The sequence below is a fragment of the Eulemur rufifrons genome, chromosome 29 (genome assembly GCF_041146395.1).
Source record: "Eulemur rufifrons isolate Redbay chromosome 29, OSU_ERuf_1, whole genome shotgun sequence".
Classification (NCBI taxonomy): domain Eukaryota; kingdom Metazoa; phylum Chordata; class Mammalia; order Primates; family Lemuridae; genus Eulemur; species Eulemur rufifrons.
The window spans coordinates 46,921,323-46,937,915 of NC_091011.1; the positions used below are offsets into that span (position 1 = coordinate 46,921,323).

The following is a 16,593-nucleotide window of genomic DNA, read 5'->3' on the forward strand; positions in this document are numbered from 1 at the left end:
TTTTTTCTGCAAGAATGCTAGTAATCAAAGTGGTTTTGTTTCTTTTCTAGCTCTAAGTACACAGAGAAGCCCTGCATCTTCTTTACTGGAAGAGACACCAGAATATCAATTTGGAATTACCAAATGTGGCCCATCTAATCAAAGCCTTGACACCTTCAAAAGAGTGGTGGAGTAAGGGTGGCCCTACTGTCCAAAGCATGGGAGAAATTAGACCCTGTGTTTTGACGTTCAAAAGAGAAAGTTACCCAACTGTCAGATATAAGCCCCTGAAGAAGGAAGGGGACAAAGGTTTGGGCTGACTGACCCCTTGGAAGTGGTGCTGTACACAAATAGGAAAGGCTGAGAACTCAGAGCAGCCCTTTGATGAAGTGGGGCTGTCTTACTGCAAGGAACCCCAAGTGCCTACCTACTTAAGTCTCTACCAACAACAGAACAGTACTGGTTTTTAATTCCACATGGCACAGAGAAACAATAGCAGTAATGAACTGATCAGTCTTCACTGTAGTTATAAACCCACTAGGTAGAAGATGATTTGATTAGGACGTTGGTGGAGACAATGCTCAGATAATTTGGTGGAAGACAGGAGTTTCAGAAGGAACTTAGTATACTTCTGGCTAATAAGGTCAAGCTCTGGAGGTAGTGCTGTTTACAAAGGGTATTGCTATAAAACCTAATCCCTAACATCTAATTTTTGTTTGAAAGTAGTGGCCTTTCTCTTCCCTTCAGCATCAGTATTACTTTTAGCTCAGAGGCTCTAACATATTCTTTTGACCTTTATTGTCCATTGTTATAACAAACAAAGCACAAAGTCATTAAAACAAAGCAGCTGTGTGGCTTGCAACATAACAGTTTTTTTCTCCCACCCTTGGAGAGAATGCTAGCTCCTAACTGCATTCTAGTGGACTGCATGAAGTAAATCATATTCAGGAAATAACCAACTATGATTATGATAAAAACTTGTGCTGGAAAAAAAATGCCTTCACTTTCAATTCTCTGAACATGCTTTTCCATACATCTGTCCCTTTGTACATACTGTTCCTAATACCTATAATACCTTATCTCCCTTCAATCTATCTGGTGAGTTTTTTTTCACTCCTACTGGCTTTGAAACTCTTCCCTTCACTTCTTTTATATGTCTATTGTATTTTGATCTTCTTTTCTTAATAATATAGTGTACTTATGTTTCAATTTAAGAAATATTGATGTCATTTAATAAAGTATTAGAATGTAACAAAATCTAAGATCTATTAGTAGAATAAACATGTATGTATGCAAGTGAAAACACAGTTGCTTTTAAAGAGTGAATTTTTATTTATTTTTTTAATTTTTTTGAGACAAAGTCTTACTGTGTCACCTGGGCTAGGGTGCTGTGGCTTCAGCCTACCTCAAAGAAACCTGAAACTCCTGGGCTCAAGCGATCCTCCTGCCTCTGCCTCCCGAGTTGATGGTACTACAGGTGTGCGCCATCCCGCCCGGCTAATTTTTTCTATTTTTAGTAGAGATGGGGTCTCACTCTTGCTCAGGCTGGTCTCAAACTCCTGAGCTCAAGGGATCCTCCCACCCGGCCTCTCAGAGTGCTAGGATTACAGGTCTAAGCTACCTTGCCCAGCCTTAAAGACTGAATTTTTCAACAGGCAATTTGAATTCCATTCAATAACCATTTATTATGTACTATGAAAAACTTGGTCTAAAAATTTTATAAATTAAACATTTTATAAATTTCCATTTTATAGGAAATGTAATTATTCTTGCTTCTTGCGTTGATTAGACATAATAGAGGCAATGTCAGTGCTTAAAAAAACAGTGTTTGAATCTTCATATGGAATTAATTCTTTGAACTGATTTCAGCATATTTTCTAACACTTTTTCTCATTAATCAGATTTTGTCATTCCTTTTGAGTTTCCTAATTCAAATTTTGTAAAACTAAGCATAAGGGGGAAAACTATTTTGCAAATCTACAAATTTTGTTAAAAATGCTTATGCCATTTCTTTTTTTTTTTTTTTGCATAAAATGCAAAGTAAAAACGCTTACAATCTGAACTAACATGTAAACTGGAAACAGAACTTAATCATACTTTTCTTTTTTGGAATATCATTTTTGTATATCCGTTTTTTGTTTTGTTTCATTTTGTTTTGTTTTGTTTTGCTTTGGGACAGGGTTTTCCTCCTTGCCCAGGCTGTAGTGCAGTAGTGCGATCACAACTCACTGCAACCCTCAACTCCCAGGCTCAAGCAATCCTCCTGCCTCACCCTCCCAAGTAGCTGGGACTACAGGCATATGCCACCATCCAGGCTAATTTTTTTATTTTTTGTAGAGACAAGGTCTTGCTATGTTGCCCAGGCGGGTGTCAAATTCCTGGCCTCATGTGATTCTTGCCTCAGCCTCCCAAAGTGCTGGGATTACAAGGCATGAGCCATCACACCCAGCCCATTTTTGTATATTTAATGATGATGTTCTACTACTTTAGTATTACAGTTGGCTGGAGTATCATTCTTCACTTTAAGCCTCATCCTAAATTTCATAAACTTAAGTGGCCATTAATAGTAACCTACTGGTCACCATCTTTCAGTGTGGACGACATACATTAGTACAGTGAGAAAATTCCTCAGTTTTTCTTAGCAATTGGGACTTTCTCTGCAATTTTAGCTTTGGTTCCTTCTCTGGTAGAACACTCCTCAGTTTTCTACCTTCTATCCTATTTCCAAATGCTTCTCCATCTTTCTGAATCAAATCCCCGTTTGGGCCCTTTGAGGGTCATCTTTAGTCTTTAATTTGTAATCTCCCTATTTCTGGCCACCAGAAGTAACCAGGTACATACCATGTATACTATTTTCTAGCTCTTCCATTTCTTTCCTCTTCTTAGCATCAGGATCATTACCATGTACAAGGATATTCTTTCACAGTCCCAGCCATAATCTGTTCTCATTAGCCAGGTCACTCTCCTCCTTCCCTAGCAAAAATTTATCTGTTCGAATGGAATGATTGATCCAATTTTAAAATGCTAAGGGACAACTAAAAATAATCACCAATTTAAACATACTTGCTTTTATCTCAAATCAGACACTTCTAGCCATTTTCTACAAAAGAATTAAATAATAAGCTGGACTAATTACTTCTAATGGTGTATTGAATCTTTTAGGCAACTCATAAGATACAAGATTTACAAGTTAATAAAATTACATCTCATAACTTTCCTGTATATCCACCCCACCCCCCAAAACCCCCCACCTCCCATCTGCATTACTTCTGTCTTAAGCTCTCCTCCTCTCACCTGGACATTCTAAAGCTGTCTCAGAAATAGTGTTCTTACTTGGTGTCTCAATAGTCTCCAACTTATCACCCCACACTCCTGTGTGAATGATCTTTCTAAGTAAGCATCTTCATTTATCACTCTCCTACTCAAAATTCCTAGACTTCCTGGCATCGTATACGACCTTCTCTTTGCACTCAGCACCTCATTTGGACTCCTTCCTGCCTGTGTAGTCTCACCTCTCACTGTACCTTCCTTCACCACTGCACTGGTTGTACTGAAGTATCTGCAGTCTTGAATATGCCATGCTGTTTCACAGCGCTGCTTCATTCACCCTGTGCCTGGAATGCCTTTCCTGTTCCAGTCTACATGAAGAATACCTATCGGCTTTCAAGATGCAGCTTACGCACCAATTCTTTTATAAAGTGATTCCTAACCCTCTCCCAGAGAGAACTGACCTCCTCCTCCTTTGTCCCTCCCCTCCCCCACATTTACCACAAGAATGTTCTCCCACAACATTTATAACCCATTTTCCCCTTAGTTTTGTAAATAGCTGTCTCCATCTCTAAAATTTCAAGAGCATACATGGTATCTTATTTCCACATTCTGACATACAGCAGAATGCAATAAATATTAAGCGATAATGAAGACACTGTTTAAAAACAAATTATTCCTAAATTTCTTAGCATCTCTGAGTTTCAGATGAGTACTTCTAAAATTCCACTGGACATCTCTACCTGTATGCCCTGAAAGTACCTCAAGTTCAAAACATCCACACCAAAACTCATTATTTTCCCTTGAAAGTTACTCCTTTAACCGAATTTCCTAAGTTTTCCTAATGGCAGTATAATTTACTCTCTGACTCAAACTAAAAACTCACCTCTCTATGTTCGGTCTATCTCTTCTTCAATATAACTTTCAGAGTCATTAGTTGTCTTGATAAAATCTCTGTGATAATGCCACTTCCCTACTTAAATAATGCACTGTATGGCCTATTCTGTTAAGAGGATAAATTCAAACAATTTGGCAATAACACTCACAATGTGGCAATACCTACCTTTCTAGCCTTATCTTTTGCAAACGTCTCCCATGGAACTTAATCTTAAGTTCTATAGAAATGTATACAGAAATGTAGATAGGTAGTCAATGGCAAACCATTCCTAATAGAAATACAGATGTTTCTAACTGCCAGAAGCAGGAAAAGAAAGCAAAATCCAATTGTCTGGTCACATCTGAAAGTGTTGCAGGGTAATGGTATTAATCTATGCATGGAACACACACCCAAACACATCAGAAGAGGGAAAATGAGTGAGTATCAAGAACAATGGCTGGCTACATCTGGCACTCAAGGGAGAGACACAATGAACCTGGGCATCAAGCACAATCCATACAGGTATTTGGGAAGAGCTAGCACACAGCAGGTACTCGAAAAAAAATTTTAGTTGACTGATGCATGTACAGGACAGGAATGTTTAATCAGTTCTCACTATAAAATATGCTAAGATTATCTACTCCTCTTTGATCTGGACATGAGCCTTTTTATCATGTGAAAGGGATCTCCCTCATTATCAACTAATAAACGGTATTCTGGTTTACATGGTGATCTCTTCTTCATGGTCAGAATAACCCTGAGTCAGTGGACAAAATGAACCTCGTGGATCTAAAATGCTGAGAACCAGCCCTCAGGCAATGGTAAATTCCCTGATACAATACAACCTGTAAGGTACGACTGCCAGGCAATCTCTCTCAGTGCTGTTTCAGCTGCTGACAGGGATACCTACCACATTTTTGCCTCTGCAGATATGTGAGGCAACCTGAATTAGTTGTCCTTGCTTCTGTACTCTCATCTTTACTCAACTATATTAGTTACCATATGATCCTGTAATTAACTACTTCCCTCTAGTCTCTGTATTCCCTGAAGGTTGGCATCATCTTTATTATGTGTTTTGCTCACAAGTATAGATTCACTGAGTGAATTCTTGATCCTGATTTGCAACACCTCAAACTAACTTCATTATCTAAATGAAATTTTTAAAAAAGACCTGAACTAAATTAATTTCATTTATATTATTTTGGAAGAAAATGTTCACAAAACACTTCAGGAGATGGAAAATTTTTACGGCAGGTATATTTATTTGTTAAATGTGGAAACTGCTATTAGGAAGGCTTTAAAAAGGAATCTGCTCAGAGGTTCAAACCTATTCTTCTTAATAGGCACGTGCCCTGTATCACTCAACCCAACCTATGCATTGGTTTCCTATAAAATGGGATTACTAATATTAACTTCATAGCATTTCTGTGAGGATCAACAGAGATAATGTAGGTATAGAAATCTCAGTGACAATAGTTATAGATATGGTATTTAATATAAGTAAATCTACAGAATCACATAATAATAAGAAATTAACTTGTCTTATTCTTCTTTGGAAGCTTTCAGGGAAATGAGAAGCTTCTTCTCACTACAGATCATACACTACTTCCCATAAAGTACAGATAGCAAGTTGGTCCACCCTAGGATAAAAGAGAAGGGCTATACGGTGAGGGTTAAATGTTAAACCCCCTTTTACTGTTTTTCTTAGGCTGAAAAGTAAGTTTGTTAGAAATATGGAACCTGTTCCATGATTCTTCCTTGCCAAAATTCTATGCTTTCCAAAAGGATGCTGGTCAGAGAGGTGATGTTAAACACGGGAGCGCCAACATTAACAAATTTGAAAACCTCTTAATTGAAGATTAAAAAAAAAAATATGACCACATTATCTTTTGAATGCTATTAGGAAATATGTAGCATGGTATCTAAAATTCCTCTTACATTCTTCTGGTTTCATTTCAGTTATTTTTTGTAGCCAATTTTTCCATGTTTGGCAGTCACAAGGCTCATGTGCTTCACCAAGGCATTCCCTAAAGAAGAAAACATAGAACGGGCAATTAAAAAATATTCTCCATCAACATTAAGGTGAAAAAAATAAGTGGAAAGTAGTCGTCCAATTTTAAAGTTGAAAAAACTAAGGCCCATGAGAAATGAAGCCCTTCAATAGAGGAAGTGAAAATGTGATTCCAAAGCTTGATACCATCAGTGTTTTTTTTTAAAATCAGTATAAATGTACTGATAAATTCTTTTATACATTTCAAAAGATCTCAATAAATTACCTAATATTTATAACTTAACTTTGCAGGCCTTCAGAGCTGTAAAACATTTTTATCAATTAGGTTTTAGCCTCACTAATGTTTTAAATTCTTGCTATTGAAGGTGTGTTCCCCTGACTAGCAGTATCGCCATTACTGAGGCGCGTGATAGAGATGCGGAAGAGCAGGGCCCATGAGACTTATAGATTAGAGTCTGCATTTTATCAAAATTACCACATGACCCTTCTTCATTTTAAAGTTTGAGAAGCACTCTTTTAAGTCCCATTCTTATAGTTACTTTTACTTCTGAATATGCAAGGTAACAGCTAGGGCAACCCAATTTCTTTTTATTGGAATTTGGCAAATTTTGATTTAAATAATTAAAAACATCAATTTATCATTTGTAACTCAATTTATATTATTTCTGTAGCTATATAAGAAGTCAAACACTAAAAAGAGCCTAAATCCTTTATGAATTGCTCATTTTAACTCAGTATGATGCTACCTTGTGTAGTACAAAGGTTAATTATTCCAGTTAATAAAAATACATCATTTTGGGGAGAGAAAAACCCAATCTGCAGGTGACATTATCATCATCATCATCATCATCATCATATCATCATTACCTTAAATAAAGATCTTATTTGCAAAGGTTAAGTTTGTTAAGAAGACAAACCAACCGACTCAGGTACAACCTTACAAACTAAGAGGTAATACTTCTCTATAGTAAGAATGTACCAATTCTACTTCACACTTATTAGGATGGCTGTTATTAAAAAACCAGAAAATAAGTGTCAGTGAGGATGTACAAAGATTGGAATCCTTGTGCACTGCTGATAGAAATGTAAATGCTGATGTAACTGCTGTGGCAAACAGTTTGGTGGTTCCTCATAAAGTTAAACATAGAATTTACCATATGATTCAACAATCCCACTCTTGGCTATATACCTAAATGGACTGAAAACAAGGAATCAAACTTGTTCACTAATGTTCACAGCAGCATTATTCACAATAGCTAAAAGGTGGAAAACTACCCAAGTGTCCATCAACAGATGAAGGGGATAAACAAATTTTGTGGCTGAATAGATTATTCAGCCATAAAAAGGAATGATATTCTGACACATGCTACAACATGGATAAACTTGAAAACCTTTTGGATTCTACTTATATTAAATATCTAGAATAGGCTAATTCATAGATAAACTAGAATAGTGAGTACCAACCAGCAGCTGGAGGGAGGAAAGAATGGAAAGTTGCTGTTTAATGGTTATAGAGTTTCTGTTTTGGATCATGAAAAAGTTCTGAAAATGAATAGAGGTGATGGTTGCACTGTGAATGCAATTAATGCCACTGAATTGCATACTTAAAAACAGTTAAATGGTTAAAAAAAAAAAAAAAGGGCACCAATTACCTTGAAAGAGTAATTTAGTTTTCTTACATTCCTGACTTATCACCTAACTTGGCATTTGGGCAATCTTTTCCATAACTGCTGTCTTACAGAGCTCCTAGCAACTTAGTGGTAACTTAGATATTTTAAAAAAAATATTATGTTAAATATGAAATGTCTGTCTTCCTTAAGTATTAAGTTTGACAGTTGATATCTCTGACATTTCACTTTTACATTTCTTGTTTTATTTTTATTGTGAAGGGACATCCTCATTCTTTCAAACAAACATTCTTTGGCTTGTCATTATCCTTCAAATATTTTTTTTAGAGCCATTTTTGTGAAACCATGGGTAAATCAAAAAATCATGTTATTTCCAAATATGAGTTTCTTCATGGAACCAATGCAGTGCAGACAGCTCGAAATATCAACAGTGTTTGGGAAGGATGTGGCTAACGAACACACAGTACCTCGATGGTTTGAGAAGTTACGTTCTAGTGATTTTGATCTTGAAAATGAGCCACGTGGGTGACCTGAGACCAAGGTGGATAATGATGAGCTGAAAGCTGTAGTGGAAGTGAATCCATCTCAACCTATGCATGAATCAGCAGCAAGGTTTGATGTTACTATTCCAACAATACTAGACCATTTGAAACAAATGGGCAAGGTAAAGAAGCTGGATAGATGGGTACTGCATGAATTGAACTAGTGTCAGAAGAGAAAACGTCTGAAAGCTTGCCTTTCTTTGCTGTCATGACACAAAGGCAAACCATTTCTATACTGTATTGTTATGTGTGAAGAAAAACGGATTCTTTGTGACAATCGCAAGCGTTCTGCACAATGGCTGGATGAAGATGAAGTGCTGAAACACAGTCCAAAACCGAATATTCATTCAGAAAAGCGAATGGTATCTGTTTGGTGGTCCACTGCTGGTATTACCCACTACAGCTTCATGAAACCTGGTCAACTGATTACAGTGGACGTCTACTGCAACCAATTGGATGAAATGATGAGGATGCTTGTGATTAAGCAGCTGAGACTGGTGAATAGAGACTGCCCAATCCTCTTGCAAGACAATGCTTGACCACAAGATGCACAAACAATGCTGATCAAACTACAAAAGCTGGATTTTGAAACTCTCTGTCATCCACTGTATTCACCAGACCTTGCGCCTACTACTGCTTCTTCCAGGCTTTGGACCACTTCTTGCAAGGAAAAATACTCAATTCTCTACAATCTGTGGAAAGAACCTTTTGTAATTTCATCACCACTTGCTCTCCATGCTTCTTTGCTGCTGGAATAAACAAGCTACCGTTAAGATGGCAAAAATGTGTTAATAGTTTAGGTACATACTTTGATTAATTGTACTGCTTCTTGTTTGAGATGTAATAAACTACACTTTTGATTGAAAATTGGACATTTCAAATTTAATGACCTAATATACTGGATTGATTAAAAACGGAAGTGAGTTGGACATGGTGGCACATGCCTGTGGTCTCAGCTACTCTGTAGGCTGAGGTGGGAGGATCACTTGAGTCCAGGAATTTGGGGCTGTGGTGCACTATGATTGTGCCTGTGAATAGCCACTGCACTCCAGGCTGGCCAACACAGCAGGACTCCATTTCTAAAAAAATAAAAAATTAAGAACAGGGAAGTAGATAAAAGGGGTCCTCAAAGTGTTTATGGAAAATGTGTATTATGAAAAAACTATGCATGGATTTCAAAATTTTTTACACCAAAATAAACTCATACTAACTTTTCAAAATATTAATATGTCTGAACAGGATCTAGTTTGCATGCAAAGGAGAACACATCAGTTTGAAGAGTCCCTATCAGAACAACATGAATTCTGCTAAAATTGAAGCAAGAACAAATATCAAATTTATGATGAAGCTTGGGTGGAAGAATGGTGAAAACATTGATGCTTTACAAAAAGTTTATAGGGACAATGCCCCAAAGAAATAGCAATTTACAAATAGATAACTCATTTTAAGAAGGACAAGATGTTAAAGATATAGCCTGCAGCAGGCAGATCATCCACATCAATTTGTGAGGAAAAAATTCATCTTGTCCATGCCCTAATTGAAGAGGACCAACTACTAACAGCAGAAACATTAGCCAACACCATACACATCTCAACTGGTCCATTTACACAAGTCTGACTGAAAAACTGAATTGAGCAAACTTTCCAACAATGGGTGCCGAAACCTTGTGCCCAGATCAGCTACAGATAAGAGCAAAGCTTTCAACGGAAGTTTTATACAAATGGGATCAAGATCTTGAAGCATTTCTTCAAAGAATTGTAACAGGAGATAAAACATGGCTTTACCAGTACAATCCTGAAGATAAAGCACAATCAAAACAATGGCTATCAAGAGGTGAAAGTGGTAAGTGAACCCATTAAGAGCAAAGGTCACTGCAACAGTTTTTTAAGATGCTCAAGACATTTTGCTTGTTGACTTTTTGGAGGCCAAAGAACAATTATCATTTGCTTATTATGGGAATGTTTTGAGAACGTTAGCTAAAGCTTTAGCAGAAAAACACCCAAGGAAGCTGTATCAGAAAGACCTTCTCCACCATGACAATGTTCCTGCTCATTCCTCTCATCAAACAAGGTCAATTTTATGAAAGTTTCAATGAGAAATCATTAGGCATCCACTTAACGGTCCTGATTTGGGTACTTCTGATTTCTTTCTGTTTCCTAATCTTAAAAAATCTTTAAAGTTTATATATTTTTTATTTTTATCTGTTAATTCTATTTTTCCATGAACTTTCTGAAGTCCTCTCATATATTATATTCATTAAAATCAATCCTGCTTTCCAGAAATGTAAGGGATATTTGTGATAACTGTTAAATTTAATTTGGCACACATACTAGCCTAATCTAGAATAAGAAATATGCCACAGATCTAGGAACAGTGTTTCCATATGGTGCTTGAGAATACATATGGGAATGCAAAATCTACATTTGTCATGACTCTTTAAAAATAAAAAGCCTGTTTATCATTTATACCTCAATAAAGCTGAAAAAAAATCTTGAGACACAAAATATCTTCTAGATACCTGTAGTATCTACAACAAATGCAATCAATAAATTATTTCCATGAAGCTTAAGATTTTTTTACACTGGAGATTAAAAAGCATGTTCAATATTCTTTTCCTAGCAGAATCAATATTAGTATACTGGTTCTGCTGTCAGAACATTTTCTGACCCCCCCCCCAAAAAAAAATCATGGGGGGAAAAAAGCCAAAGTTTTCAAATAGAGTCTGAAAAAAAAAAGCCACTTCCTCAAAAGGTCATCCTTGCTTATCAGTGTGTTTGGCTCTTTGAGGCTGTGTTGCATTCGATAGCAACAGGTTTTCTTTTCCAGAACCTCACAGGAGGACATGGACCTGATGCTTTCCTGGTTCCTAGCCCTACCAGTAGCATTATTTCATGGTGTTTTAACAGGTTAGCACAGTTTCTACTAGTTTCAATGCAATATCAAGAAAGGGTATAAAAAGAAGCAGCTTATAAATAAAGGAGAAGCTACAGCAAGGATGGTAAATCAGAGAGGTTGCCATTTAATACCACCAAATATCTTTGCAAACTAAGGGATCTGGGAAAATATGCTTGGACTTCTCCAAAGTACAGAAATAACAATGCCACTGCACATAATAGGTGAATGACAATCTGGATTATCAATGTAGGGAAGAGAGCTTATTCTGAGAAACGTAGTGAAGGCACTGGAATGCTAAATTCCTAAAGAAAGTTTTAACCGGTTAATGGTGACAAGTATTTTAAAGGACCTGGTACCTGTTGTTGAAACTGAATCTCAAAATGTCAGTAAAACAAGTATATAGGGAGAGGAATCTCAGGACACAGCGAACTGAATCTTAGCTAGAAACACCAATAAGGTGGGTTTATTCCAGAAAAAAAAGTATCTTGGTAAAAGATAACAAAGAAAAAGTATGTAATCTAAAGTCCTCAACCCAGTTCAAATATGAATGGACGGTTAACCTAATATCAACAGATCAAGGAATGGCTCTTTCCTTGAAAATATGTCAATACATACAACTGTTGGCAGGAATACACAGTGGCTCTAAAGGGTTCTGGGAAAGGAAAAACCTTCCACTAAAGTTTCAAGTTTCATTACTCAATGGAACAAATTCCTATACAGATGTTGGCAATTTCAGATCAATGCCATTTCAGAACTTTATTTAATGAGCAATCCTGAGTGACATAAGTAGAAATCCTTAGTTTTATGATTCTCCCCTTTACCTAACATTTTTTAATATACTAGGCAATGTTCTAAATACCTCACATGTACTGACATCTAATTCTCATAACAACTCTTTGAAATTGGTACTGTCTGTACCCGTTTTACATGCAGAGAGGTTCAGTGACCTGCCAAAGGTCATACAGGTAGTGACTAAATGAACTAAAATTTGAAGCTAAATAGTTTGGCTCCGAAACTAGCAGTCTTCATGTTGATGCTGACCATATCAGATAAGAAGGCTTCTATTTTATTACCATATTATTATAAAAGAGGATTCTTATTTGTCACCAAACTATACAGCTAGTTTAGTGGCAGAGCTAAGTCTCAAAGGCAGACCCTGTATCTCCCAGATTTATATCAATCTGTGCTCTACTGAAATTTGATGAATTGACTTCTCAAGGCGTATTTATTTAGGTGGCTATGTTACTCTGTATAGAGCATACATGATATTTAAACAAGGTCCTATGAGCGAACTGCCAAATAAATAGCATCATGTTTTTATTTCTGAGCCTGTGAAGAGCTGGTGAATTTTCCGTTAGTTGGCAGAACTCTGATACGTAAATAGCTAGATATTGCCAATATGGAAAAATATTTTTTCCCTTAACTAGAGCTATTAAGCTAAGAGTTTAAGACTGATTTTGCAAGAGAGGATAAGATACAACTGTTAGGTCCACAAATAAGGATTACTTCATCTATTTTACCCAGAGGGCTCTTAGAGTCTCTTTGCCTGTGGAGTCTATGGAGACGGAGATGAAGCATGAAACTATTGCTTTTAACTCAATTAAGACGCATGATCCTAACAAGGGAAAAGGTGTTAATCAAAATCCTTACTGTGGGTACAGAGAAAACAGAATGAGTTGATGACAACTTTAATGCAAAGACATTCACTTTCAGACTTTTCCCCAAATACTTGACAAGTCTACACATTGTACTCTGATCCACTGGAAATGTAAGTGGACTGGAAACAGTGTGGTTTCTCAACTTGTGCATCACAATTCACACCTTCCTATCATGGCTTAAATTTGTTCTTAGTGGTGGTGACACTATTTTAAAAGGCTTCTTTGCATAGTTTCAGTAAGTAAATGTTCCACTGTGGGGTGATATACTAAAAACCTCACCATATTATTATTTAGAATATGCCTGCCAGCCAATTTTAGTGAATAACTCTAAAATGTTTGACTGCCTATTTATTTATAAGAGGAATTTCAATTAAGTTTCTAAGTTTCCAACAGAGACACTGCGGATTAAAATAGACCTGAGGACATTCCGAAGTAAGAGGTGAAAATGACCACTCTACAAGGTTAAATTTGAACTATTTTCTTGACAGATCAGGATTTTAGTGGCCAAGAAGTATTTTTGACAACCAATCTTTGAAGAGTTGTCTCTCAGAGAAGACAGACTTTGTGTCAGTTTAGAGGGCAGGGAAGTTACATTGTAGCATATTCTACTTAATACAAAAACAAACATATTCTACTTAAAACAAAAAAAACCAAGGGAAAAGGTCATGGTTCAAGTCAGAGTCCATCTAAGTTTGAATACATCTGGAAATAATTTTGCCTGGATTGGAAAAATTGTAATTATAAATGTCAGGGGGAGAAAGCATTCTAGGTTCAGTTACAAGGGCACAGAACTTGTTGATGAACAAGTTACAACATAAAGGGATATCCTGTGGTGAGAAGGTAAATGCCAATTACTACTGATTCTCTCCCAACAATGAATACATTCAGTTATATGCAGGCAGACATCTCCTGGGCACGGCTCAACCGATTCTGTTACTTGTAGTTCTCAAAAAGAAGAAATTATTTTCATTTGTTGTGGTTTTTGTAATCATCGTTAGAGAATTATTTCTGAGCTTTTTGGAGAAAGAAAGAAGCAAAATCAGAATCACATGCCTTTATTTTGTAAAGATCTCTCTTGCATGAGCAGATTTTGCTTCTTATTGAAGAGATAAAGGCAACAGAAAACATGTGACCATTTCTAATTAGAATTCCTTATTACAGTTAAAGCTCTTATACTATATGATTAAGAGTAAGCTAAGACTGAAAAAAACAGGGATTGCAAATTAATATGTAGAGAGGTGAAGTAGGCAATGTAAAAATCTGAGAAAATATGTGAGTGTGTATGTGTGTGTATGTATATCACAATCCTATAGTTTAATAAATATCAAAACTGAAAGGTAACAAAATTAAGTTGAAGAACTTAAATCTGAGTTTGTCCTTCATTAAAACCTATTTTTATTTAAGTCACCTTATTCTCTTCCCTTCAGATGCTATGTCCACAAAATGCTGATTCTATCTGTTAAATTCTCTACTACCCTTACGAATAGAAGAAAGAGTAAATAATTACCAAATATGACCTTTGTCCATGTGGCCATTCACAGATCCCTGAACTGGGGTAAAATTCAAAGCGGGGCCTGTGATTTTGGTATACAGTCTCCAACTGACCTTGAGTATAACCAGCCTGATTTTGGGGCATGAGAAAGAGTAAGCTAATATGTTTCTCTGAATGTTGGTCTGGAAATTTACAGTTTATAGCATTATCTATGATTATATACACATATACATATGCAGGTTTTAGAGTTTGGCCCATACTGGTAGGCTTCTCCATCAGTTTCCTTATCTTCAGTCATATCAATCTCATTACTTGCAGCATACAAAGAGAATGGGGAAGAATAAAAGAAAGTAAAAGCTAAACTACAGCGAAAACTAGTAAAGGTTAGACCACAGAAACCACAGAGCTTAAGAAGACAATGCCAATCACACATTTTTCTTTTCCCTTCAAAACGTTATTTTTCTGATTTCAGCAAATGCTATCCTTTTATGTTATCTCGTAGACATTGTATTAATATTAATTTGTTTCCCTTGTTTGTAGTTCCTCCAACTAACCTTCTCAATCAGCCTTTCTCAACCAGGATTCCTCATCTGAACCAGAGAACTCAGAATGATTCATGGTATGTGATAACTTTTCTCAGTTTTCCCAAGGATGATATATAATTAGTACCATTGAAGATGCACAGGATGTATACAGTGGGTACCTTAGGGCATTAGAGCTTAATTGTCTCAAGAAACCCCACACTGACTCAGAAGAGAAAGCTCCTTTATTACTTTAATATTCTTCTTCTTTTTTTTTTTTTATATATATAGAAAATTCTTTTTTTTTTTTTTTGAGACAGAGTCTCACTCTGTTGCCCGGGCTAGAGTGAGTGCCGTGGCGTCAGTCTAGCTCACAGCAACCTCAAACTCCTGGGCTTAAGCGATCCTACTGCCTCAGCCTTCCGAGTAGCTGGGACTACAGGCATGCGCCACCATGCCCGGCTAATTTTTTGTATATATATATTTTAGTTGTCCATATAATTTCTTTCTATTTTTAGTAGAGACGGGATCTCACTCTTGCTCAGGCTGGTCTTGAACTCCTGACCTCGAGCGATCCACCCCCCTCGGCCTCCCAGAGTGCTAGGATTACAGGCATGAGCCACCGCGCCCGGCCTAATATTCTTATTTTGTAGTCAAGTAGGTTCACATTAATCTACATATCATTTATTTGCTAATGATTAAGCTCATGTGCATTCATTAACTCCCTTCCCACTTTGGTAAAGCTCAAGCCTTATTTCTCATGGTGGGGTAATGAGGTAGAGTTAGGAACCAATTACTGAATAAAAATGTAAAACTTTAAAAATTAGGAATTTGTCTTTTAAATGTTTTGAAAATTTAGCTTAAAGCATACGGATATAATCTATTGCTCAGTACTTTGTTGCTATTTTACTTGCTTAGTTTCACTTAGTCATAAAAGTAGTAATATGGTTTTTCTTTCATTAATCACGATATCCAAGCATCTATTACAGGGGTCAGCAAAATTTTTGCAAACGGCCAGATGGTAAATATTTTGAATTTTGCAGGCCATTCAGTCTCTGGCACAACTACTCAATTCCGCTGTCATAACCCAAAAGCAGATACCGACAATACATAAACAAATTGGCATGAGAGGGAGTGGCTGTGTTCCAATAAAATGTTATTTTCAAAAATAGGTGTGGACAAAAACAGGTTTCTTGATCCCTGACTTAGAGTTTGGTGCTATGCATAGGTTGACAATTCAATAAATATTTTTAGCTAATGGTGATGATTAGGGTAAGTAATAGACCAGTCAAGGTAGGAATATACCTTTCTATTATCTAGCAGTAATATGATTAGATTTTGGTTTCTGACAGTATAAAAGTAAAGACTAGAGTTTTATATCCATCTAAAGTGTATCCATGTATATGTGATAATTTTGGAAATGGGCAAAAAGCAAAATATTGTTTCTTTTTTGATCATTTAATTAACTAAAACCAAACAGTTAATTGAATCTACTCTGAATAAAGTAGAATGTTGATGGCTGACAAACGTAGCCACACAAGTATACAGAGTTACATATCCTTTGCAATACTGACTTATCATCAGTTCATACTTACTGCACACTAGAAACTAAACAAAACACAAGACACAAAAAGCCTATAGTCACTATAGTCACTGGTTCCTAACTGGGGCCGTGCATTAGGATCACCTGGCAGATTTCTTTTTTTTTTTTTTTAATTAGAGC

The 16,593-nt window shown here is 36.4% G+C and overlaps 1 protein-coding gene across 3 annotated transcripts in view; it reads right to left on the reverse strand.

The window, feature by feature from the left end:
* The window catches only part of ANKIB1 (ankyrin repeat and IBR domain containing 1), a 147,650-nt gene that overhangs the window by 28,008 nt on the left and 103,049 nt on the right, over positions 1 to 16,593 (reverse strand). For all 3 annotated transcript variants that reach the window (XM_069461713.1, XM_069461715.1, XM_069461714.1), the window contains one exon: positions 6,062 to 6,150. In XM_069461713.1, the coding sequence (XP_069317814.1) occupies positions 6,062 to 6,150 (89 nt within the window). The remainder of the gene's footprint in view (positions 1 to 6,061; positions 6,151 to 16,593) is intronic.